Below are 27,710 nucleotides of genomic sequence, written 5' to 3'. Positions count from 1 at the left end.
TGTCTGGCCTAAATACAATATTTAAAATATTGAGAGGTGGTTCAATTGAACGGTTCAAACTTTTTTTACAGGCTTTGGAGGATTTTGTGTCGGGAACCATGTTTCACCTGGCAGGGTTGTCAAGAAGTATGGGCACAGTTTCAGAATAAGGGTTGGCCATTAAATTTGGAGAAGAAATAATACTTTCACCGAGAGGTTTTGAATCTTTGGAATTCTCTATTCAAGGAAGCCTGGAGTCTCAGATGATGAATATGTTCAATGCAGAGATCAGGATTTTAGATATTGAAAGAATCAACACATTAGGATTTGTTGCAGAAAAGTGGTGCTCAGGTTAATGATCAGTTCTAATCTCACTAAATGGTAGAACGGGTTGAAGACTTGCATTGCTTAACCCTACTTATATTTCTTATTTTCATAGTATTTGAATATGTTGTAGCACACATAGTATATTGATATTATGGTATTTTAGATAGAAACAGATGGACAGCATTTAACGAGGTAAGATCTCATCAACAAAAACATTTTTTTAATTTTTTATTTAAATATCCATGCTTTCTCATAAAAAAAATAAACATCTTTGTCATTTAGCATATTTTTTTTATTTTTTACTTAGCATGCAAGATAATGCAAAATATGAGGTAGCAGGATGGAAATAAATTAATCAATATGCCATAATCTTAGGATCTTTAACTATAACTTAAGATTTTTTTTTTGAATTGTAATTAACAAATCAGTTATTTTAAATCAAACCATAATTCTAAACCACAGCTAGTTCACTGGAGACAGGCCACTTTCTATGTGTGGCCAGTAAGGTTGTCTATGCGGGCTCTTCTCAATCTGTTTGTGGACTTTCCCTGAGTACTTATGGGCTTCTCAGTGGTGGGTGGGGTTGGATTAAGAACATAGCCATCATGTTTAGGCATTGAAGTAAAGATTTCAACAGGGCTTTTCAAACTTGATAAACCTGTCCTGTTATTTTCTGTGGTGCGATGAACTCCAATCTGGGTGGAAGAAGCAATTGACAGCTGTCCAGTTGGGAAATCATTGGTTGACTGGGAATACACCAATGTCCCTTGACGTTCCTCTTGTAATGATGGTGATTCTTCTACAGAGGTTCTATAGCATGCAGACTCTATTTTGTTTACACTTAAAGTCCTTGGCTTGTCATCCATTTTCGGTGATTGAATATTACCCTGCGTTTTTACCTCACGACAAGCCGTATGACATTTGGATACATTTCCGTTTAATGCTTCCTTGCCATGGGAGGTGGGTATTGATAGGTCCACAGCTTTACAAGAGGTTCTCTGAGATGATACAGCAAGTATTCCAGAATATTTCAATTTTGTAGGACTGTCTCTAGTTCCCATAGCACTGTATTCACCCAAAGGTGATATATTGTGTTGTTTCATCTTCTGCTCTAGATCTGGTTCTGAATGACCACATGTTGCTGTTGAGGAATTACTTTCTTCTGATGGACTGACTGCTGGATTGTTCAATCGTGCTGTTTTCCTATATCAAAAAAAGTGTTTAGGTATGATGTGCTTATTTAGAACTTTTACCATCAAGGTTGTTTCTCATCTAAGCAAGCAATGTATATAAATGTGTACACAAAATTCCAACAGGAGCAAGCTAATGGTCTGGTGTCATAGAGTCACAGAGCGTGTAAACAAGCCCTTTGGCTCAACCTGCCCACATGGACCAACACGTCCCATCTACACTAGTCCTACTTTCCTGCGTTTGGCCCATATCCTAGGAATGTTATAAAATTTGCTAACTGCATTTCGTTGTCTCTGTACTGTACACTGACAATGAAATTAAAGTTGAATCTGAATCTGAATCTGTACAGAGATCCATCAGCTAGAGCTGGTCTCGTACACTGACTGAGCCTCTTATGAGAAGCATGAAACAGGGATTAGTTTAATTTAGTTTAGGGATACAGCAAGGAAACAGGCCCTTCAGCCCACCGACCAGCGATCCCTGAACACTAACACTATCACACACTAAGGACAATTTACATTTATACTAAGCCAATTAACCTACAAACCTGTACGTTTTTGGAGTGTCGGTAGAAAACTTACGCAGGTCTCGGGAAGAATGTACGAACAGTGTGCAGACCAGCACTCGTAATCAGGATCGAACCCTGGTCCCTGGCACTGTAAGGCAGCAACTCTACCCCTGTGCCACCATGCCAACTCTAAACATATCTGAACATATCTTACCTGCTGGATCTATGGGTGGGTCTGCACCCCGGTGGTTTGTGAACCTGTATTTGTATTGATGCTGGTGCCAGCTGGAGATCCCGTTCGAGTATTTTCCGTTCCTTTCGCAGTTCTGAAGATGAATACAGAGTGTAAAAACATTCAGAAACACGGTGCTCCCTCTTAAACAAGTTATACAAAAAGGAAATCATGTTCAAACAACTTTCATGAATTTAGATAAGGCTCATAAGGACCATCAAGTCTTCTCCGCCATTCAATCTTGTATGATCTATCTCTTCCTCCTAAATCCAATTTTCCTGCCTTCTCCTCATAACCTCCGACAACCCTACTGATCAAGAATCTATCTATCTCTGTCTTAAATATATCCACTGACTTGGCCTCCACAGCCATCTCTGGCAAATAATTCCAGAATCACCTCCCTCTAACTAAGGAAATTCCTCCTCATCTCCTTCCTAAAAGAACATCCTTTAATTCTGAGTTTAAAGTTTAAAGGATGCACTTAATAATAACTTTAAATTTATACAAGGTTATACATAATTTTAAAATGCTTTTAAAATCGCCGCAGACACAAGAAAGTGTAGATGTTGGTGTACAAAAAAGCGCTGGAGTAACTCAGCAGGTCAAACAGCATCTCCGGATGACATGGATATGTGATGTTTCGGGTTGGGATTCTTCATCAGCTGATGCTGGTGGGGGCAGGGGGGGTGAATGCTAATGATTGGACAAAGGCCAGTGATGACAAGGCAGAAGGTGTGAGACTTAGGGGCCTGTCCCACTAAGGCTATTTTTTAGGCAACTACAGGCGTCTAGGCTGTCGCCACATGGTCATCGGGGTGTCGCCTATATCGTGAGTAGTCTCCTCAGTCGCCCAAAGAGTCTTAGCGTCTTTCTGGTCGCTGCTGGATTTTCAACATGTTGAACATTTTTCTGAGACAGTCAGCGACAGTGGGTTTGACACCAAAGAGCGTAACTTCACTTCTTCTGATGTAGGTGCTGTCGTAGTTGTGGCCAGGTTAACGTAGGTTATCGCCGAGGTGATGTAGGTTGTCGCCGGCGCTGACTTCGGTTTTTTTGTTGTTGTTAAAGTAACGATTCTATTTCAAATTTTATGTCAAAGGGGGGGTCCAGTCACCAGTTTTTTCGGCGTCCTGCCACGACTATGACAGTCGCCGGCAGTCGCCTAAAAATAGCCTAAGTGGGGCATGCCCTTAATCGATTGAAGATTTACGAATCCCCCAACATAAAACACCATCTATCCATGTTCTCCAGAGATGCTGCCTGATTCACTGAGTTACTCCAGCACTTTGTCTTTAAAAATCTTCATTTTATGACAGGCAGGATTTTTTTTTTGCACTTATATCATTGTTCAAAATAGATTGTGGTATATTTTGTTAATGTACATTGTTTTCTTGCAAGTACAGATTGAAGTACAAAGTGGAGACTCACCTGCAATTGATGGCACTGGATTATGCACCAGAGGGTTGAAGCTGCAATTATGTTCTTCTTCTAAACTCTCCTGGGGATATCACAAAACAGTTATAATTCTGCTTCTTGATCACAAAATCGAACTGATCATGGAGTGATTTTGGATCCAAACTTTATATACTTATAGTAGATATAACTTACAGGTTCAAGGTGGGGGCCACTTTTGCATCCCAGTTCAAAGAAAAGCATTGAGGCAAAGCATGTAAAATAACTAGCCGTTACGTGGAAAAGTCAAATGTCACATGATATGCAAACTTTACAAAAAAAAGTTGCAAACTTTCTGCTGAAAGTAGGTACGGCAATGTTGGAGAACTAAATATTTTCAGATTCACAAGTATTTTGATTCAGGAAGCTAAAAGGTCCATGGAATAATGATCCTTTCAAACTTCATAGGAAAAAATTGCACTATACACAATATACACAACTACAACAGATCCAATAGAAAACTAGGAAAATAGATGTGATAAGAAAGCCTGAACATTTGTAGGGCAAAGTGATTTTATTTTGCAGATACTAAATAGTCCCCAATGATTACATTGGAAAATACACTCATGGAGACACAGTGGAAAAAAAAACTTCTGCAATTTCATTCATCAAATAAAGTTTTAATGAAATAATATGAAAACGTTGAAATAAATCGAAGATCAGAAAGTAAAAGGGTAGCCCAAAACGTAACCTTAGAATATATTTGGCTTTTTTGTAATATGAACAGAAACCCTGCAAAGGTAAGTTTATTGGATGAAGGTCATTGGGAAACCAGCCTTCCACTCGTGCTGACTAGAGGAGCTCATGGATTTTTCAGTTGATTAAAATGCATTTACAAGTAGATTAAGCAGTCTCCTCAAACAAAAACAACAGAGAAGTCACCAATATGAATGTCAAATTGTGGTGCCATTATTTTAAGGAAGTAGGTTGGAATGTCCATAAAACACAGAAATCTATGTGTCATGTAGAATTAAATGAAATTATGCCATTTTATTTTCCGCATTCATTAACCTCCAGCCAAGTTACCGAATAGTAAAATGCCTGGATGGAGTAGATGCGGAGAGGATGTGTGCACTAGTGGGAGAGTCTACGACCAGAGGTCATAGCCTCAGAATAAAAAGATCTTAAAAAGGAGATGATGAATTTCTTTATTCAGAGGGTAATACTTCATAAACTCACAATAAAATGGAGGTGTGAATCACGTTGAAAGTAGTCAACTGCACGTGAGGTGTCCACAATAAAAAAATCTTTATTTTCCAAGAAAAAATCTGACAAATATATTAAAGACTGAGTGGTCTGTGGACTGCTATCTGTAGTTCCTAGGTGGCTGCCGGTAATCTGGGATGTCATCCACGGACACAAGGTCAAGCGACAGTGGGAGACAAAGTCACAGGCCACCAAAACAAGATCACATTCAAAGCCCCCCCAACTCACTCACTGAGTTTAGAAGGATGAGGGGACACCGATTGAAACTTACCAAACAGTGAAAAGCCTGGATAGAGTGGATGTGGAGAGGATGTTTCCACTAATGGGAGAGTCTAGGACCAGGGATCATGGCCTTGATATAAAAGGATAATCCTTCAGGAAGGCGATGAGAAGTAATTTCTTTAGTCAGAGGTAGGTGAATCTGTGGAATTCATTGCCACAGAAGGCTGTGGAGGCAAAGTCAGTGGATATTTTTAAAACGGAGATTGATAGATTATTGATTAATACGGATGTCAAGGTTATGGGGTGAAGGCAGGAGAATGGGTTTGAGAGGGAAGGACAGATCAGCCATGATTGAATGACGGAGTAGACTTGATGGGCCGAATCACCACTTAAGTTGAGGGTGGTGGGAATTACAAAATTGAAGAGACAAGAGGTGTGATGTGGAATGTATTCTGTTTGTGGAGCAAGGTGGAGGTGTAATCTGCTTTGCTTAAGGAACTAGAGGCAAATCATTTTTGGAGCCCCTGTCTTACCAAGTGCTGAATAGACACCATGCCTCCAAGCCTCACTACCTTGCTTCTTAGCTTCTTAGACAGTTGAAAACACAAGATAAAGATGAATCAAAGACAATCAATATTAATATACAAACAACTCTCGCTGCAGTGAGTAATTTTCCATCTGTCTTGAAGAATATAACTTGGAACAAGTAGGTTACTCACAGTAATCCAAATATAATTCCATTAAGCTGACAACTGGAGCCAGGTTATGATCATGATATAAATATTGCTAATTTTATTACCCGTTTACTAACTACATCTCTTCTTGGGATAAATATTGGCCAAAGTGCCAGGATAATTCCACTGCTTTTAACATCCGAAGGGAAAAAATGAGGCCTCAGGTTCTCATGTGAAAGCCACAGACGTCATAATGCAGCACTTACTCAGTATTGAATAGTGTTCAAGTTTCTGAAGCTTTTAGTTTTATGATTTTGGACAGCTCAAGTTTTCTCAAGATGAATATGCACTTTGAAAAACCATATTTGCTGGCAAGCTCTGCAAGATGTCTTGTTGCTGGTTACTATGAAGGAGTAAGAGTTTAGGAAGAAGGAGGCTTTATAACAGTGGGATAGGGTGTTGCTGAGGCCACTCCTAAAATAGTGTTTATAGTTTTTATCTCCTTACCTAAAAAAAAAAGCATATAGGTGCATTGGAGGCGGTCCAAAGGAGGTGCATCAGGATAATGTCTGTAATGAGAGGGTTGACATTTCAAGGGAGACTAGACAGTTGGGATCTAAACTATTTCATTTAGAAGAATGAAGGGTAAAATTCAACCATTTAAGAAACTACGAGAAATCGACAAATGTTGAAATGGTTTCATTAATGAGGCAGTGATGAACAATGGAACATAGCTATCAAATAAGGGGTTTGTCAATTAAACCTGAAGTGCAAGGATATTTCTTCCCTCAAAGGGCAATATATCTCTGGAATATTTGGCTTTGAGGGTGATGGTGGTCAGATCATTAGATATATGCAAGGTGGAGACAGATAAATATTTGAAATTTGATAGGTCAAGGAATTTGGGGTTTTAGAGAACTGACCAGCAGAAATCAGCAGTGATCATATTGAATGGCAGCTTACTCCTGATTCTAATTTCCTGGAGTATCATCTTCATGCCCTGCCTTGTAAAATTAGGTGCAGGGTACTAGGCATGGAAACCAGTATTGGGTAGTGAATAATGATCCTGCATTTTGCAGGTAACTAATTTAACACAGATATCCAAACATCGCATTTCTCAAAAAGCCATTTCCAACCGCAACATAAATGGCATGGAATTCAGATACATAAAACATTTGTGAAGATGATTTCAGGGGTGAATCAAGGATAAATAAATCAATGTTTTAACACAAGTAATTAATGAGTTGTACCAGGTAATTTCAAAGAGTTTACCTGCAAGAATTGAATATATCTGTCTAACATTTTAGATTCTTCTTGTAAAATAGATCTGCAAAGGACAAGAGAACATATTTAATGCTCAAAAGATTTGCTTGAAATATCTAAATAATTCTGAGAAAAAGCATTCAGATTCTTATTGCAGGGTATCATAGACTGCTCAAACCTTTCGTTTTAACAATATTATTAATGCTGCTAAAATGCATTATCCCTCGAACTTTCAAAGCAGTGAAGAAAGCGAATGGTATGTTAGCATTCATAGCAAAAGGATTTGAGTATAGGAGCAGGGAGGTTCTACTGTAGTTGTACAGGATCTTGGTGAGACCACACCTGGAGTATTGCGTACAGTTTTGGACTCCAAATCTGAGGAAAGACATTCTTGCCATAGAGGGAGTATAGAGAAGGTTCACCAGACTGATTCCTGGGATGTCAGGACTTTCATATGAAGAAAGACTAGATAGACTCGGCTTGTACTCGCTAGAATTTAGAAGATTGAGGGGGTATCTTATAGAAACTTACAAAATTCTTAAGGGGTTGCACAGGCTAGATGCAGGAAGATTGTTCCCGATGTTGGGGAAGTCCAGGACAAGGGGTCACAGTTTAAGAATAAAGGGGAAATCCTTTAGGACCGAGATGAGAAAAACATTTTTCACACAGAGAGGGGGGAATCTCTGGAACTCTCTGCCACAGAAGGTAGTTGAGGCCAGTTCATTGGCTATATTTAAGAGGGAGTTAGATGTGGCCCTTGTGGCTAAAGGGATCAGGGGGTATGGAGAGAAGGCAGGTACAGGATACTGAGTTGGATGATCAGCCATGATCATATTGAATGGCGGTGCAGGCTCGAAGGGCCGAATGGCCTACTCCTGCACCTATTTTCTATGTTTCTATCTAGTGCTAGCTTCACCATTCAAATCTCGTAACGTCACCTGCAGAAACTATGTGCTAACTATCGTTTTCACATAAACCAAGACATTGCAAAGAAAGAACAAAGAGAAAATATAACAAATTCAGATATACAGCCTGAAAGTGCTGACTGAAAGTGTTGCTCCACATAATAGATCCACACATTTAATAAAAACGCTTAGCAATTATACAAATTATCTTCAGATTAATTTGGACAACATTTGCAATAATTGATGTATCAAACTCAAATTTTGTCACTCTTTTTTTATAGGCGATTCCAGACTACAACATTATAATGGGTATAGACATTATCTTGTGTGGCATATCTTTGCATTGTTATGGTGCTTTCTTTAAAAAATAAACCAGATATCTAGCAAGTGGAAGCTTTTTATAGAATTCTATGTTGCGCCTGATCTATGACAAAACTAACTTATTGCATGTGGCTGACGGACATATGCAAATGTGAACCATGTGCACATTTCGCCCTGACAGATACAGAAAATTCCATTACAAGTATTATATTATTGTATTCTCATTTAATTTTTTGTCCTTTCACTGGACACAAGAACAGTATGAACAAATGTCTTTATACATTTGCAGATGTTATGTGGTTTGAGTCATCCAATCAGAATGTCACATGATGAAACCTTCAGGAATGTTTCCAACTAATGCTGACAATTCAAAATAGTCTGTTACACGAATTAAGTTGCAAAGGAAAGGCAATGAATACTTGCATATTACACAGAGCCTTTCACTTCCCTTCACCATCATCGTACTGCATTTCAAACTCAATAATTTCTGCAATTTGTCTTGCAATGCAATAAAATAGACATATTGAGCATGTCAAATTTTCAAAAACAGCAGTGCAATAACAATTAGATAATGATTTAGAAATCCAGATGCATTGGGCTTTTTTTCCCCCAGTGCTATATGTATTTTTTGCAAGGAGTGGACACAAATGCCTCGACTTCCAGGTTGAATCATACTACTTGGGAAATGAGATCCATCATTCAGGTCACAAATCATATTTGATGTGTGCCAAATAGCATCATTCTCTCAGCAACCTTGTTTGAGAAATTGATCAACTTTGTTCTAAATAGTGCTCTGAACATAAGATCTAGAGCATGTATTGCATGCACTGAGCACAGCCATAGCTCTTGCACCAGTATTAGAGAAGACATTAAGGTGACAATTGCAAGGTGTCTCTACAAATCAGATTGCATGGCACCACACTGCAAACCGACTGCATTATATTGGAGCTAAAAGAATTAAAAGGTGAATATGAAAAAGAAATAGCTTGAAAACTGAATACAAGAATGAATATGGAGAATTAAGCGGCAGTCCAATGTAAATCTGCGTTTTGACAGTTTATGTTGATGAAAATACAAAAAGTAAGCATATCAAAGAAACCAGAGAGAATTTTATAGTAGACTAGACCAAGTGGGATCTGTTGGGTTCCTGTCACACGGGAGGTCTGGTCCCCCCAATGCAGCCCATTCCCCCAATGCAATATTCCACCACTCACTCGTTCCTCAAACGCAACCCATTCCCCAACGCAATATTCCACCACTCACCCTGGCTCATTTCCCCTTATCCCCCAGCACTGCCCCCCTCCCCCCTCCTCCTCCTCAGCTTCCCAATTGCACTTGCTGCCAGGACTTTAAAAAATAATCCAATTGCACTTCCCCTGCCTCCCCCAGCACTCCCTCCCGCTCCTGTTCAGCCTCCCTGTTTTTGAACTTTAAAAACTTGCTGGCAGGACTGTGTTCCGGGGAGGGCCAGCAAGGATTTGGATCCCATTGTGATGTCATAGCCATAACTGCCACTGTTGAATCTTTCTCAAACTGGATTTTGTAAAGTTAAAAATGTGAATAACTTGTGCAATATAACATAAATCTGAATGAAATGTTGAAAACAAACCACAGGACAATTGCGAGTAAGGTGGTACAAAATTTGTAGCGCTATCATGTACCTTTTGGCGTAATTTCAGGATCTTACTCACTCACACGCAGACATCCAAACAAACAAGATGAGAGTTTTAGATATAGATATATCTATATATCTATATATTGATATCTATATAGATAGGTAGATCTAAAGATAGATAGATGTATATATAGATTGATATATATATACATGGAAATCTGATTTGAATCGAATAATGAAATATTAACTGTCCATCTTCAAAACCAATCTTAAAACCCATTTCTATTCCTTGGCTTTTGACCCTCCATGAGACTTTGCTCCTGTTTTAGTGTTTTTAATGTTTTGTTTTTTTTAATTGTTTTTACTCTCTCTTTTAATGTTTTTATTGTCGTGTATTAATTTTTTGTCCATGATTAGTCATGTACAGCACTTTGTTGCAACAGTGGTTGTTTTTAAAGTGCTCTATAAATAATAAAATTATTATTATTATTATTATAAATATGAACTAGCATGTTTTGAAATGTAGTTCATGAGGCATACTTCTGGCACACCACAATAGTCGTCAAGAATTGAAACTCCACATACCCTCTACCTGTAGCTTGTATCAGGAAGGTACGTTTTCATTGTTTCTTTTGGTCATGAGCAATTGCACAACCAATTTTGCTATGGAAACTTAACAACCCATAGAATGGTTGCAATGCAGAAGGCGACTATTCAGCCCATCGTGACAGCACCTGTCCTTTATCAAGGATTTAGCAAATTCCCTTCTGCAGGCCACAATGCAACAAGCCTCCATCACACCTGCAGGCAGTGAGTTCCAGATTCTTAAAAAAAGGTTTTTCTACATGTCACTTTCAATGTTCTTCCCTTTTATTTTGTTTGGAGTTGCAAGACAAAGATAGGTAGATGATAGATGGGGGCCAGACAAAAAAAGGCAGATGGAGCCAGATGTGGAGAGGGTGAAAGTGGAGAGCTGGTTGTGTAATATGCAGGAATACAAATTTAATATGCAAAGAAAATGATAAGGGTAATCACTAGAGGAGATGTGAAGTCAAAACCAGATCGGGGAAGGGGGAGCTGGTAAGTGAAATGACTGGATAGTAGGTGATTTTTGCCACTCTAAGCCTACAACTGCAGCATTCAGCTATTCTCTCTATTTTCTATGAAGGTCTGGTCATTACAATGAAAAGATTTTTCAATGCTATGCAAATTAAGTAGAAGTAACAAAATGATGCCATTTTTATTTCATGAGTATTCATATTCAATTAAATAGCCTTGTTGTTGCTAAACTAATTATTCAGACTTTTCCCAATAACAAATTCCCAATGGAATTTGGTACTTCTTTGGTTTCCTTTGGTCTGTATGGGATGTTCGCTGCAGTCCAGATGGCAGTTATTACACTTGGCAATAGTTAAAATAATGAGATTTAAAGATAACTGCTGGGTTTTCCCTATTCCACATTTTTTTTTAATTAAATGTACAAATTATGCAGAGATTGCTGAGTAAATGTTTATATTTTATTCCTTGTCCACACTTTTCCTTGTTTCAGATACTAACAATGCGCAGGTTAATTATGATTAAAACATTAATTTGGTTAACAGTCTGAACTGGAGCAAAGAGGTCCTTCTGCAGTTGTATAGGGTCCTGGTGAGACCACATCGGGAGTACTGTGTGCAGTTTTGGTCCCCTAATTTGAGGAAGGCATTATTGCTATTGAGGGAGTGCAGCGTTGGCTTATAAGATTAATTCCTGGGATGGCGGGGCTGTCATATGTTGAGAGAATGGAGTGGCTGGGCTTGTATACTCTGGACTTTAGAAGGATGAGAGGATATCTTATTGAAACATAGAAGATTATTAAGGGTTTGGACACGCTAGAGGTAGGAAACATGTTCCCGATGTTGGGGGAGTCCAGCACCAGGGGCCACTGTTTAAGAATAAGGGGTAGGTAATTTAGAACAGAGAAGAGGAAACACTTTTTCACAGAGAGTTGTGAGTCTGTGGAATACTCTGCCTCACAGGGTGCTGGAGTCCGGTTCTCTGGATACTTTCAAGAGAGAGCTAGATAGGGCACTTAAAGATAACTGAGTCAGGGGATATGGGGAGAAGGAAGGAATGGGGTACTGATTGAAGATGATCAGCCATGATCACATTGAATGGCTCGAATGGACGATTGGCCTACTCCTGCACCTATTGTCTATTGATCTACAGTGCCCTCTGTAGTGTTTGGGACAAAGGCCCATCATCATTTATTTATTTGCCTCTGTACTACACAATTTGAGATTTGTAATAGAAAAAAATCACATGTGGTTAAAGTGTACGTCAGATTTTAATAAAGGCCATTATTATACATTTTGGTTTCACTATGTAGAAATTACAGCAGTGTTTATACAAGCCGGAGAATGCTTGTACTTAAAATGGTCCTTTTTTTCCTACAGCTGGTTGAACAGTAGAGAAATTCAATACACGTGTGAAGTTGTTGCATTTCATGCGACATTAGGTAAACTAAAACACAACAATACTCAGAAGCTAAATTTATATACTAGCGCTTCACTGAACTGATTATTTTTATTTGAAATGTTAATTCAATTCCATTCTGGCAGTCAGTCTCGTGGATGAATTGATTTTACATTATATTTAACCTTCACGCTAAAACTGTACAAGTTAGCAAGCAATAGATGGCCATGTGATTGCAGCAACCCCTAAAACTAGACTGAGACAAATTTTCAGAAAAAACATCCTCATTAAATGAACGTAGGCAAAAATGCTGGAGAAACTCAGCAGGTGAGGAAGCATCTATGGAGCGAAGGAATAGGTGACGTTTCGGATCGAGACCCTTCTTCAGACTGATGTGGGGGGGGGGAGGCGGAGACAGTAGGCTGTGGGGGGGCTGGGAAGGGGAGGGGAAGGAGGGAGAAAGCAAGGACTACCTGAAATTGGAGAAGTCAATGTTCATACCGCTGGGGTTTATGGGCCTCCTCCATGGCCAGAGTGAGTCCCATCACAAATTGGAGGAACAGCACCTCATATTTTAGCTCTATCCAAGGACCCAAGCAGTCTTTCCAGGTGAGACAGAGGTTCACCTGCACCTCCTCCAACCTCATCTATTGCATCCGCTGTTCCAGGTGTCAACTGCTCTACATCGGTGTGTCCAAGCGCAGGTTTGGCGATCGCTTTGCCCAAACCTCCGCTCAATTCGCAATAACCAACATGATCTCCCGGGGTGACTCAGCACTTCAACTCCCCCTCCCATTCCAAATCTGACCTTTCTGTCCTGGGCCTCCTCCATGGCCAGAGTGAGTCCCACCGCAAATTGGAGGAGCAGCACCTCATATTTTACCCTCCAACTCATTAAATGAACTGTCAGTTAGAGATGTACAACATTGAAGGCCTCACCAATATAAAAACCTGCAAGTTTAGTGTGGACTGTTGGAGACAGCAACATTAGAAGCATTATTTTAAGAGGTGAGAGACTCACCGCCTTTCTTAGTGGAGATAGGACCAGGCCACTGGTTGGGAATTTCGATGAATGAGCACAGCAATATAAATGTACATGATCTCACTTAAAGTAGTGCTGTTTAATAAAGATTGCTAAAAGTCATAAATGGGATTACATGTCTATCTTCCAGTAGTCACAGAAAATCGGTACATCTAAAACATTTTCTGTAAATCTTGACCTTGGTAATGTTTTATTAAATAAATAAAGAGTAATTGCTACTTACTGTAAATGTGCAACAATTTCATCAATATTTGTAACATTAAACTTGTCCTTTATGGCTTCCACATTATCCTTTAAGTGGGAAAGACATGAAAAACTGGAAAAGGAAGAAATCAGAAAGTTAATTTGAAGATTATATGCAACTGAAATGAACTTAATTACAGTTTGAGCAGAAACAACTCCAATAATCATTCCCCCTCCCGCCCGCAATGGATCCAAAACTTTGTTCCCTTTGGCCCTACTTGAACAAGTCCACTACTCATGTTTTCTTGTATTCACAGCTAAAACCAGCTGTAATGGCAATTTCAAACTTTTCCAATGTCCGACTTTCTATTGCCATTGGTGGGAGTGATCTTTCGCAGACAAGAAAAATCAGATCTTCCAGTCGTTATTTTGAGCTTAAATGGTTCTTTATTGAAGTAGTTTTACAAACAAAAAAATGATCATACCAGATCCTCTTTATTCTTATACAAATTGTAGCTTTCCATTCTTACTATCTGGTAAAAACAGTTTTCTCTCCAAATCCTGTGGCTGGTCTGATCTGGTCAGTCCCTGCCCCTCTATCATATATATCACGCCCATCTACGTATCAAATGCCCACCCCCAAGCGTTCAAAATAATACTGCTAGAAATATCTAGACAAAATAATATGATATGCTAACAGTAACTAGCCTAAGCATGAATGGCCCCTAATTGTTCTACGTATATAATGAAACAATTACCAATAAACATTAAAAGGAGCTATAAAAGTTTCACATATTATCAAAGACAAAAGGTATGCACTGTGTGTTGGCATTTAATCTTCTTCTTTGGCTTCTTGGAGCCGACATATCTTAGTTATCGGTCTTATCACAGCACCGACTTAGTCCCCCTACACATTAACGGCGAGTGTGTGGAGAGGGTCAACACCTTCCGGTTTCTCGGCGTCCATATCGCGGCTGAGATCTCCTGGACGGACAACACGACAGCGGTCATCAAGAAGGCTCAGCAGCGGCTGCACTTCCTGAGGGTCCTCAGGAAGCACAACCTGGACTCTAACCTGCTGCTGACCTTCTACCGCTCGTCCATCGAGAGCCTGCTGACATACTGCATTACAGCATGGTATGGCAGCTGCACCATGGCAGACAGGGAGAGGCTTCAGAGGGTAACCAGGACAGCGCAGAGGATCATTGGTTGCCCTCTCCCCTCCCTGATGGACATCTACACCTCCCGCTGCCTTAGCAGGGCAAAGAAGATCACCAAAGACAGCTCCCATCCTGCGTTTGGACTGTTCGACCTGCTGCCCTCTGGAAGGCGCTATAGGTGCATCAAATCCAGGACAAACAGACTCAGGAATAGCTGCTTCCCGAGAATTATATCTACCATAAATTCAAATCCACACATGCACTGACTACACCGCCCAACACGGACTTCCATCTGTATATATGTATATATGTATGTAGCGCCGTAGAATTTGTGCACCTATTTCCCCCCCCCCCCCCCCATATCCCTTCTGTTTTTTTTTTTTCTGTTTCTTCTTGTTTTTTGTGCTAAAATTGTATGTATGCACTGAGTACGAGCAGCTTTCAGTTTCACTGTACATGTATAGTGACAATAAATGGCATATCTATATCTATATCTTATCAAGATATTGCTCTTAGACTGAAGTCTTTTTGTACGCACAAGACCTTGTGCATCTGGTATGATCTCCAATATCCTGCCCATTAGCCAGGAGCCTCGTGGTGCAGTGGAATCAACCACCAAAACGATGTCACCTGGAATAAAGCTTCTTCTTACCCTTGATCATCGTTGTCGTTCTTGGATTAGAGGCAAGTATTCTTGTGTCTACCATTTCCAAAAAAGGTCAGCTATATATTGTACCTGTCTCCATCTGCGTTTAATGTACAAGTCTTCCTTCACAAAGAGTCCAGCTGGTAGTATTGGCTTGGTCTTCAACAGAAGAAGATGGTTTGGTGTAAGTGCTTCCAGGTCCCCTGGATCATCAGAAGGTCTGGACCCTGCAGCAGTTGGCAGTTAAGTGACGTTCCTTTGAAGACTGCCCCACAGTCAAAGACCACCCTTAAAGTTCCTTCCCTTGAGTGATACACCCCATGGTGTTGGATGAACCAGAGCTCTCCATCACTTTGTTTCAGCTGGTCCACTGGCACCATTGCAGCATAACCATTATCAATAATTTCTGTAAGGAAAGATTTATATTGATCATGAAAATTCTTATTCTTGCCAAACCTGCGTTTCCGGCTCTGGATGCGCTGCACTGCAATGCATCCGTTATTCGGCAAAATTATGCTTTCTTGTTTGAAAGGAAAATCTAGACAATAGTGTCCATCTATCATCTTTACTGAGTGATTCATAACAATAAGTTTACAGTAGATATTCGATTGACAGCAGCAGCATGGTAGCCATTTTCATCCCTGCTTTCGTTGTCTCTACACAGGGGACCATAGATGACCCATCCGAGTAGGGTCCTCACGGCAAATGGTCCATCCCCTTGGCTGCTGACCAGCTCCCAAGGTTCCAATACCTTTGGAGCATTTGTTCCGATGAGTAGATTGATGCCAGAGTCTATTTTAGGAATCTTGATATCCTTCAAGGAAGGCAATTATTACAGCTCTTCCTGGCTGGGAATGTTTAGATGAGAAACAGGCATGGTCTTATGTGTGAACACATCAGATAGTTGTATAAAATCGTCTTTGTCCAGACTAGATATTTCCAAACCTGAGATATGATGATAGATCACAGGCTTCTCTTCATTTATGGTATTGAAGAGGATCTTAGTCTTTTGTCCTATAATGTTCAGCTTTCTCATCAAGCTCTCTGTACAAAAGGTTAAACTTCCATGATCCAAAAATGCATATGTTTGCAACACCGTGTCCTATTGCGGCTCTTTACCTGTACTAGTTCGATAGAGAAGGTGCAGGCTTCATCACCGCCCCCAATATGCGCATACATCTTAGCTGAGGAAACGGCATCACTCACAGTTGACTTCTCATTCTGTTCTGTATGCTCCGGCTTCTTCTCTGTGTTCTTCTGTTCAGTGTGAAGTATTTCAGGATGATCTTGTTTGCACACGTCACAAGTCACACCAGTCATTGAAAGTAGGCATGCAGGTGCAGCAGGCAGTAAAGAAATCGGATGGTATGTTAGCATTCATAGCAAAAGGATTTGAGTATAGGAGCAGGGAGGTTCTACTGCAGTTGTACAGGGTCTTGATGAGACCACACCTGGAGTATTGCGTACAGTTTTGGTCTCTTAATCTGAGGAAGGACATTCTTGCCATAGAGGGAGTACAGGGAAGGTTCACCAGACTGATTCCTGGGATGTCAGGACTTTCATATGAAGAAAGACTGGATAGACTTGGCTTGTACTCGCTAGAATTTAGAAGTTTGAAGGGTTATCTTATAGAAACTTACAAAATTCTTAAGGGGTTGGACAGGCTAGATGCAAGAAGATTGTTCCCGATGTTGGGGAAGTCTAGAACAAGGGGTCACAGTTTAAGGATAAAGGGGAAATCTTTTAGGACTGAGATGAGAAAAACATTTTTTACACAGAGAGTGGTGAATCTCTAGAATTCTCTGCCACAGAATGTAGTTGAGGCCAGTTCATTGGCTATATTTAAGAGGGAGTTAGATGTGGCCCTTGTGACTAAAGGGATCAGGGGGTATGGAGAGAAGGCAGGTACAGGATACTGAGTTGGATAATCAGCCATGATCATATTGAATGGCGGTGCAGGCTCGGAGGGCCGAATGGCCTACTCCTGCACCTATTTTCTATGTTTCTATGTCTCTACTCATGTGTCCTTTCTTCAAACATCCAAAGCAGACTCCCTTCTTTTCTTTGTGCCCCTTCTTCTTGATCAGTAGACACCTCCCTAATGTGTGACCACTTTTATTACAAAACAAACAAGAACCTTGAGTATTAATGGTAATAATAATAATAATAAATTTTATTTATGGGCGCCTTTCAAGAGTCTCAAGGACACCTTACAAAAAATTAGCAAGTAGAGGAAAAACATGTAAGGGAATGAAATAAATAGTAGAGACACGACTAGTACACAAATTAAAGACAGAATTCAGTTCAAAACACAATATGAGGCAATTCAAGCACAGATGAAAAGGGAGGGGGACGTGGGGCTAAGGATAGGCAGAGGTGAAGAGATGGGTATTGAGGCGGGACTGGAAGATGGTGAGGGACACGGAATTGCGGATCAGTTGGGGGAGGGAGTTCCAGAGCCTGGGAGCTCTGGACGAGATGGTAGATGCATCTCTTCCCGTTCCACCTGTTGTTGGATTTCCTTGCACTGCGGTTTCTACAGGTATTACAGTTGTTGCAAAACTCTTTCCTTTCGGTCCTGATCTTTCTCTTGTTTTAGCAAAAGTAGAACCTTTGACAGTGGCAATTGGTCTAGAATCCTGAATGTTTCCAAAAAGTGGATCTGACATTATCTCCACTTGCCACTCCATGAAATCCACCAGATCAAGAAACTCGACATCCATGCTCTTTCTGTATCCAACATGCACTATCCTTCCACTTGTCTCTAAGCCTGTAAGGCAATTTTAGAAGGATAGTCTTCATATTGGTAGCAACATTCATTTCCTCCATATAGGTGAGATGTTCCATAGCATTGCAACAACCTCTAAGAAACAGCGAGAGCGCATGCAATGCCTTCACATCCTCTGGCTTGATCGCTGACCAAGCAAAAGCCTTGGCCATGTATGCATTGGCAATCTTATGTTTATTACCAAAATATTCTTTAAGCAAAGCTTTTGCCTTTTGATTGCTCTTGGCTGGAGGGAAAAGTCGGCAACTGTGGACTAGCTCCTTTGGATACCCTCTTGTGTATTGCTCTAGAAAATGCAAGCAATCACTCGTATCAGTAATTTTTCTTTCCACTCCTTTCTCAAATGCCGTAATGAAAACTTCATACTGCAAAGGGTCATCATCATAAACACGAATGTCTCTTGGAGGTAAGGTAGAAGAGAGATTTTGTTAAGTTAGAAAAGCAGCAATCTCATTTTGCTTCTTCATTAAGTTCCAGATTTCACGTTGGTATCCATCATTCAGCACAGAGGGAGTAGTGCTAACAGGCCCCTTACACATACGAGTCTGTACATTTTGCATCCGAAAAGAGTGTTGAGTTAGATGGGTCTTAACACGAGCCCTAGCAGGTGGCTCAAGAGTTGTTTGTTTTGGTCTACCAACCTGTTGCTGGAAGGAAGTTTCGGTTCCCATCAACACATTCTGTCTTTGTTGCACTTGATCAGGCCGGTATTCATCTGCCTGTAGATTTAATTTAGCTGCTGCTTCCCTTTTAGCAGCACCTTTTTCCATAAAAGAGCTCATCCGTGAGATACTCTTGAGCTGCTACTTGAACCCTTGGACTCAAGTATATTGGTCCTTGCATTGGCTACTACTGCCATCTCCATCTTTAGTTCTTGCTGTTCCTTTTCTCTTTTTAACTGACCGTCTTGTGCCTCTGGCTTGTGTTTTCTGTCCATGGCGGCAGCCTGTTCCAAGAGAACAGCTATATCTACCTGAGCTTCCATACGAGCAGAAACCCTTGAAGATGCACAATGTGAAGAATTCAATTTGTGGCTAGATCTTCTTTTTGAGACATTTGAAATACTGTCTTCAGGTCCAATTTCTTCTGTGGCTACGACACTTTGTTGTATTGCATTTCCAACTATGGAGTGTGTAGTTTGTTGTCCAATTTCAGAAAACCATCTACATCTTGTATAAAACCATTAAAAGATTCCATTCTTTTTTGAAACCACTATTATTGCCTTTCAAGCTCCTTTTCAGGCATTGGTATTTCTAGCAATAACTCGTGGTATTTTCTGACCACAGTAGAGCTCAGTTAATTGAACCAGGTTAGATAGTACTTCCTTCATATTTTCATCTGATTTCATGAGTTCCTTCAGCTTTTAACTTGTCAGCTTGTTTACATATCATGTTACGACTTCTGACATCTTTGCATGAACAATATCTGGCCTTTGTCAGTGAGTTTAATGGTTCTTCTTTCTTTTCCTGAATCCTGCTCCACTTCGCCCTCTTGTGGCTGAGCTTTAGACATACTGGATCACTATCCCTTTACGACGTGAAGCTGTAAAGCCCCTGTCCCACTTACGTGTTGAACCATCCCGCGAAGGTCGCGCGCAACTTCATTCGTCCGCAGCCCTCTGGAGTGCGTGACGTCGTTTGAAGATGGACACAAAGCTGGAGCAACTCAACGGGACCGGCAGCATCTCTGGAGAGAAGCAATGGGTGACGTTTCGTGTTGAGACTTTCCTTCAGTCTGAAAAGAAGGGTCTTGACCCGAAACGTCACCCATTGCTTCTCTCCAGAGATGCTTCCAGTCCCGCTGAGTTACTCCTGCATTTTGTGTCCATCTTCAATTTTCTTGGCTCCGTTCTGGGAGTAGGAGTGGGGGCGGATCCGGACTGCAACGGCCGTGATCCCCAGGCCGAGTTCGGCGATCGGGACTTGCGCATCGATCAGCCCCTTGCACTGGGGTTCTGGCACTCTGGCCCGGCCGGAGCAGGCAAATCCGTTCCTATAGCCGACTTCTATGGCCGATCAACGGGTCAAATTTGTCCCCTGCAGCCGGGCTCTAGAACTCAAGTGCGGCCTGATCCGGAAGATCTGTTCCCATAGCCGACTTCCGGGGCCAAATTTGCAGGCCGATATCTCGGGTGCTTAGATGGATCATTCTGGTACCATTGGACTCCTCTTGGAGGACGGGACCTCTGTTGGACCAGCAAAACTGATAATTCGTAAAGGCTCTGGAACCAACAATGGTGGACCTGTACTGACTTACCCCGGACTGAAATGTTTTGGCAGGACACGAACTCCACCTAACCCCAAATCTAACATATACCGTCAGGTTCTGCTGGGTTCAGGTCAGGTTATTAGGTATTTCTCAGAAATTGGATAAGCAACATTTGCTGTCTTATGAAACAACATTTTATGCAAGTTTGACTAATATTGAATGTAATGTGTAATAACTTGCAAATATATATATATTTTTCTACTAACCTTTCAATTTCACAGTTGCTGTTTTTTTTAGAGCTTTTCAGTACAATCCATTTGTCTTTCATACTCTCTGCATTTACAGGTGAATTTAGCACATTTGCATCTTTATTATGTCCAAGTGCAAAACTGACAATGTCAGGATTGTATGATGAAAGAGCATCACTCTCATTTCTAAAACAAAGAAAGTGCTTTCATCAAGACATTGGCACAAAATATAACTCATCTACCATCCCAAGCTTTTTGAAAGTCAATAGTTATGAATAAGCAACAAAACTTATTAGACTCTACTTTTTCCACACCCTTTCTCAACCCAGCTGAGATATTCAAACATTTGAAAACTTCAAACCCTTTTAAGTGTAACAACACTTCTTTTTGGAAATTATTTTAATTGACAGAAGCATATCTGAACTATTTCCAGAACAATTGGTCATCTATTTAGATATCTATACCAAAAGCACCATAGTCATATTCATCACAGTTGTCACTTCATTTTACGTCTATATACATGTTTTAAGTTCAACGTTAACAGACCAAATCCTCAGAATGGAAAACCATATATACTGAAGGTTAACTGTAGAATAAAACTCAATTTGGCTACTATTAATCCCCTCATCTAAAAGATGAAAGAGTAAAGAAATGTTATTATTTATGATTGTTGCCATTTGTGTGTAATTTTGATCTCCTAATTTGAGGAAGGACGTTATTGCTATTGAGTGAGTGCAGCGTAGCTTCACCATGTTAATTCCCAGGATGGCGGGACTGACATATGATGAAAGAATTGGTCGACTGGGCTTGTATTTGCTGGAATTTAGAAGGATGAGAACCCTATAAAACCCTATACAACCCAAGGGTTGTAGAACCCTATAAAATTCTTAGATTGGGAAGATGCAGGAAAAATGTTCCCAATGTTGGGGGAGTCCAGAACCAGGGGTCACGTTTTAAGAATAGGGGGTAGGCCACTTAGGACTGAGATGAGGGGAAAAATAATTTACCCAGCCAGTTGTGAATCTGTGGAATTCTCTGTCACAGAAGCCAGCGGGGGGCAATTCACTGGATGTTTTCAAGAGGGAGTTAGATTTAGCTCTTAGGGCTAAGGGAATTAAGGGTTATGGGGAAAAAGCCGGAATGGGATACTGATTTTGGACAATCAGCTATGATCATATTGAATGGCGGTGCTGGCTCGAAGGGCCGAATGACCTACTGTAACTATTTTCTATGTCTATGTTTCTATGCCTATTGAAAATACAGCATGTCACAAAGGTCCCTGTTCAAATATACTAAAGGAATATGTGAAGTGTTGATTTGCATGAACACTAGCAGTACATTGGTTAACATCACCTGTTCATATTCAGAACACACAATGCTTGTGAAAGTCACATAAAAATCACAATGTGTCCTGAGGTTCACTGAACAGAATAGCAAAGATTCTATAGCGGAGGATCTTTGTAGAATAGTAGGCTTTTCCTGTGCAATGTTACTTTTCAATAAATACAGTGTTCTCTATTGATCTACTGCAAATTCTCACAGCTGCCTGCATTTAGCCTCACATGTGTCACTTCTGCAGCCAGTTCTTGGTAAAGCATAAGCTAAAAGAAAAAAAAACCTCTTACAGCGATGTCAAATATTGCGAATGAATTCTCTAATGAAAGGAGAGATGGGAAATAGCTTCTAAGATGGCGAGGTAGTGAGGAACAGTACCGACTGAGGAACAGACTGAAGGCATATTCTTTATGCATGGAACCTATCCTAAGGTCAGATTGCCAAGGTGGTCACAAAGGATGTGAGTGCAATGCAAACATGTCTAGACTTTGGGAAAGCCTAAGAAACAAACAAATATCCACACCTGCCCTATGATCTGAACAAAAGGTAAATGACGTATTTTCGCAAATATAAAGTTTGCATAAATTCTCCAAGTACAGAACGAAACAGTGAAGCAGGGAGCAGCTACCATCAGGAAGAAATTACAGGAACCTGAAAACCATTACCTCCACGTTCAAGAACAGCGTCTTACCATCAACCATCAGGCTCTTGAACCATTCTGCACAAGCCAAACCACAACCTTACCTCAGCATCAAACTAATACAACTTTTCACTACTTAGGTAGCACTATGTATTTTGGCTTGCACTATCATGGTCTGGTAATTTATTGTGTATTTATTTGTTATGTTGTTGTGTTTAAAGTGAAGGTAAAGATACAGCAAGTAAGGATGCCAGTACACGTGTCAACAAGTCTTGATTCTTGGCTCTAGAATGTTGAAGCATGACAGAGATAAGCAGATGGAGCAACCTGTCTGGGATGGTGAAGATGGCTGCTCTATTGACATCCATAGACAAAGCAGAGTACATGTATAATGTTGGTTCTGAAGATACGGGATATTACAGATCTCAGTGACAACAAAGAATGTGGTTTGACTGTTGACTTTTAAATTAGCAAGATCTCAGGGAAATGAAGAAATTCACTGAAATTTATCATGTTTTCTCTCTATAAATAACTCAACGTTTCATACCAGTAAGATTTGAAAATGCCCATGCACTTTTGAAAAAGTAAGAATCTTAATGAGAATTGTCCTGTGTAGTTTTTGTTATTTTTTGTTGGGGGTGTGTACTGTTGGAGGGAGGGGGTACCCTTTAAATCTCTCCCTGCACGGGGAGACCTTTTCTTGTCGGGTCTCGTTATCGTTGGGGCTGCAACGAGGAGCGGCCTCCAACAGAAAGACCGGGGGCTCTGGTGCCAACTATTCACCTCACCGTCGCGGAGCTGGCCGAGTCCAGAGCGGGTGGAGCGGTGGTGGATCGCTGCTGCGGCCCGACGTCCGGAGATTCGGAGGCTGCAACTGCGGGTCTGGTGGACGGCGGCACCGGGAGCCCACGGGTCCCTGGAGGGAGGCCGCTTTTCAGGGCTCTCGCAACGGCGACTTCTCCCGCCTGAGTTGCGGGGTCTGACATCACCGCCCCGCTCGGCTTGGAATGGCCGCGGGCCCTACAGCACCGCCCTGCGCGGCTTGGAATGGCCGCGGGACTCTGCGAGGGGGGGGGGTAGAGAGTGCAGTGGAGAGATAATTTTTTTTGGCCTTCCATCACAGCGATGTGATGGATGTTTATGTAAATTATGTTGTGTCTTGGGTCTATTTGTTTGTAATGTATGGCTGCAGAAACGGCATTTCGTTTGGACCTCAAGGGGTCCAAATGACAATTAAATTGAATCTTGAATCTTGAATCTTAAATGAACAACCAGACACCTGTGTAAAATTGCTCTGTACCAGGTTACAGGTAGTCCTTGTTTTTTCCCTCCTTCCCCTCCCCTCCCCAGCTCTCCCACAGCCAACTGTCTCCGCCTCTTCCTTTCTTTTTCCCGCCCCCTGACATCAGTCTGAAGAAGGGTCTCGACCCGAAACGTCGCCTATTCCTTCGCTTCATAGATGCTGCCTCACCAGCTGAATTTCTCCAGCTCTTTTGTCTACCATCAATTTTTGACTGGTCAGCACCATTTTCTCCACTCACCCAGTTTATGAAAGGAATTTTTAGGTTCAAAACTTGGTCCAGTAGCCAGGGGCGGAGTCAACACACTAAATAGGGCCAACAATGTTGCTCGAAGGCTTTGCAAATTTTAGGTAAGTATGAAAATCACCTTGAAAATTAGATAGCTTTCATAATGTAAAAGAACAAATTTCAATGGATTCATATAGTCAAATGCATTATTTACTGTTATGTTCTGTATTAAGTAATTTTATTAAAATACATTTTACTTGAATCAATTTTCCATTGATACTTATTGCAATTCAAGTTACCTTTAATCCAGTCCCTTTAATGCCTCAGATTACTTTTCTAATTATAAAATCAAATGGAAGAAAGACTACTAGGCTGAAGCAATTATGTATTTTTCTTTAATTCTTCTCTCACGAGAAAATCTGTCAGCTTGTTAGGTTTCTGGAGCTTAACAGATCGAGAACCATGTTCTTCTGCCTGGTAATTAATAACCTATGTCCATTGTTATATTATTCAATTTATATCCTTACATATCATTTTTTTATAAAAGAATGCCCCTCTGCTGCAGAAGGCAGTAATCCACTCCAAAGTTTAAACAAGGTATGTGAAATCAGATATTTGAACAAATTCAATACATCTCAACGTTGATGGATTTAGTTTTAGAAATTACCTTTTAGCTAACCTCTGCTGATTTTATCTACCTGCAAAAGGCACTAGCATTTTTTTATTTTTCACACATTATCGCACATCCTGACACCGAGAACACTAAATAAAGATCTACACCAAACCCAAACCAAAAATGCAAAATCTGTGGGAATACTCAACCTGCCCTCTTTATGCGCTTTGTTTTGAATGTTTAAAAGCAGAAGCTGAACTTCATGACGAAGCAGGTCTTTAATAGCAGGAGATTCTGGTAGCATTGCATGTGAGGCTTGTGGATGAGTAGGAGTCAATCTGCTTGTTCTCATCGATCGCCAGATTTCCAACAGCATAGCAACCTAAAAGTAAGACATATGTAAAAAGCTGTAGATAGATTAAAAAGTTTAAATACAGCAACCAATTAATAAATCTGAAGAGAATAATGGTTTGCTAACGATTACATGATCTCATTTAACACATGGTCATGTTTGACTAATCTTCTTGGATTTTTTGAAGAGGTTACTAGGGAAATTGACGAGGGTAAAGCAGTGGATGTTGTCTATATGGACTTTAGTAAGGCCTTTGACAAGGTTCCTCATGGAAGGTTGGTTAAGAAGGTTCAACTGTTGGGTATAAATGCAGGAGTAGCAAGATGGATTCAACAGTGGCTGAATGGGAGACGCCAGAGGGTAATGGTGGATGGCTGTTTGTCGGGTTGGAGGCAGGTGACTAGTGGGGTGCCTCAGGGATCTGTGTTGGGTCCTTTGTTGTTTGTCATGTACATCGATGATCTGGATGAAGGTGTGGTAAATTGGATTAGTAAGTATGCAGATGATACCAAGATAAGGGGTGTTGTGGATAATGAAGAGGATTTCCAAAGTCTACAGAGTGATTTAGGCCACTTGGAAGAATGGGCTGAAAGATGACAGATGGAGTTTAATGCTGATAAATGTGACAAATCAAAATAGAACGTACATGGTAAATGGTAGGGAATTGAAGAGTGCAGTTGAACAGAGGGATCTGGGAATAACCGTGCATAGTTCCTTGAAGGTGGAATCTCATATAGATAGGGTGGTAAAGAAAGCTTTTGGTATGCTAGCTTTTATAAATTAGAACATTGAGTATAGAAGCTGGGATGTAATGTTAAAATTGTACAAGGCATTGGTGAGACCAAATCTGGAGTATGGTGTACAATTTTGGTCGTCCAATTATAGGAAGGATGTCAACAAAATAGAGAGAGTACAGAGGAGATTTACTAGAATGTTGCCTGGGTTTCAGTAACTAAGTTACAGAGAAAGGTTGAATAAGTTAGGTCTTTATTCTCTGGAGCGCAGAAGGTTAAGGGGGGACTTGATAGAGGTCTTTAAAATGATGAGAGGGATAGACAGAGTTGATGTGGACAAGCTTTTCCCTTTGAGAATAGGGAAGTTCAAACAAGAGGACATGACTTCAGAATTAAGGGACAGAAGTTTAGGGGTAACATGAGGGGGAACTTCTTTACTCAGAGAGTGGTAGCGGTGTGGAATGAGCTTCCAGTGGAAGTGGTGGAGGCAGGTTCGTTGGTATCATTTAAAAATAAATTGGAAGGCATATGGATGAGAAGGGAATGGAGGGTTATGGTACGAGTGCAGGCAGGTGGGACTAAGGGAAAATAATTGTTCGGCACGGACTTGTAGGGCCGAGATGGCCTGTTTCCGTGCTGTAATTGTTATATGGTTATATGGGTTGAGCATGTAGAAAGCTAGGAAGAAATATAGAGTCACATAACATCATAACTCAGGAATTAGGCACCAGTTTATTTAAATCATCCATTATAACCAGATTATCCACACAATGCCAGGTTTCTGTATTCTGCATTTATATTTTAGTTGATTTTCTATTTCTGAAGTCTGATTTATTGGAAGTTGGAGTTATGACACCTGTGCCTGTGTCAAGGCGGCTATAACAGAAATATTGTTAATTTTATGGAGTCAATTGTAATTTCATCAAAGGATTCATCTGATGACGTAAATAAAGATGATTTACAATTATTTCGAACTAAAGCCTTGGTACTCTTCACATGACCAGCTTATACAAGTACCAAAAATCATTCAGAGCAAATTCATAGTTACTTCACAACTAAAAGAGCATAATTTAATGTAATAAATTAATGTAATGGTAAAGTAAAGTCTCAGGAAAATTGTGAGAAGCAGAATTTAATTGTTGACTCCGAATGTTGCACACATATAGAATAGCATTTATAAGAATTTAATGTCATTGCATTTAACAGTGAACATTAAGTAATGGGTTTCTACTTTTTTTCTTCACTTTACGTATGGAGTTCAGAATTTCAGTAGCTGCCATGATGTAATTGTGGTGGACAACCCACTCCATCACAGGTACTGACATCCCCATCATTGAAGGATCTATAAGAGGCACTGCCTCAAAAAGGCAACCAGCATCACCAAGGACCCGCACCACCCTGGCAATGCACTCATTTCATTCCTGCCATCGAGAAAAGGGTATAGGAGTCTGAAATGTTATTTTGTATATTGCATTACTAATTGGTACTGTGTTTACAGATCTGTTATACAGCTGCAAGTTAGAAGTGTATTGTTCCATTTTCAGTACTCATGACAATGAAACACTCTTGGTTCACGAGAATGTCAAATTCAATCATTTCAGGTATCTTGGGCATTTCGGGTTTGGAACTGGCTAGTTCTGCTGAAAAGTTATACAGAAGAGTTTCCTCTCCATAGTCAATACCTGATCTGCTTATTGTTTTAAGCTGTCTTCTTTTGGTTTCAGACCTTTGCATTTGCTCTGACCTGTATTTCACATATTTTAACATCTCCCTTTTATTTTTCTTTCTTCAACTGCCCTCAGTAAACACGGAGAAATCACCTCAGCAACCCACAAATGCTGCTCCACCCACCGAATTCCTCCATCGTTTTCCCTTTTGTTTCA

The 27,710-nt window shown here is 40.5% G+C and overlaps 1 protein-coding gene across 2 annotated transcripts in view; it reads right to left on the bottom strand.

The window, feature by feature from the left end:
* Positions 1-525: 525 nt before the first annotated feature.
* The window catches only part of ccdc24 (coiled-coil domain containing 24), a 40,145-nt gene continuing 12,960 nt past the window's right edge, over positions 526-27,710 (bottom strand). For both annotated transcript variants that reach the window (XM_055641641.1, XM_055641642.1), the window contains exons 3-9: positions 24,951-25,123; positions 20,643-20,810; positions 13,615-13,707; positions 7,064-7,118; positions 3,666-3,735; positions 2,220-2,331; positions 526-1,509 (exon numbers count right to left, since the gene is read on the bottom strand). In XM_055641641.1, the coding sequence (XP_055497616.1) occupies positions 795-1,509; positions 2,220-2,331; positions 3,666-3,735; positions 7,064-7,118; positions 13,615-13,707; positions 20,643-20,810; positions 24,951-25,123 (1,386 nt within the window). In that variant the 3' untranslated portion in view covers positions 526-794. The remainder of the gene's footprint in view (positions 1,510-2,219; positions 2,332-3,665; positions 3,736-7,063; positions 7,119-13,614; positions 13,708-20,642; positions 20,811-24,950; positions 25,124-27,710) is intronic.

This window comes from Leucoraja erinacea, chromosome 10 (genome assembly GCF_028641065.1).
Source record: "Leucoraja erinacea ecotype New England chromosome 10, Leri_hhj_1, whole genome shotgun sequence".
In the NCBI taxonomy this organism is placed as follows: domain Eukaryota; kingdom Metazoa; phylum Chordata; class Chondrichthyes; order Rajiformes; family Rajidae; genus Leucoraja; species Leucoraja erinaceus.
Note: the sequence above shows the minus strand (reverse complement) of the source record. Positions and strands in the feature narration are given on the sequence as shown.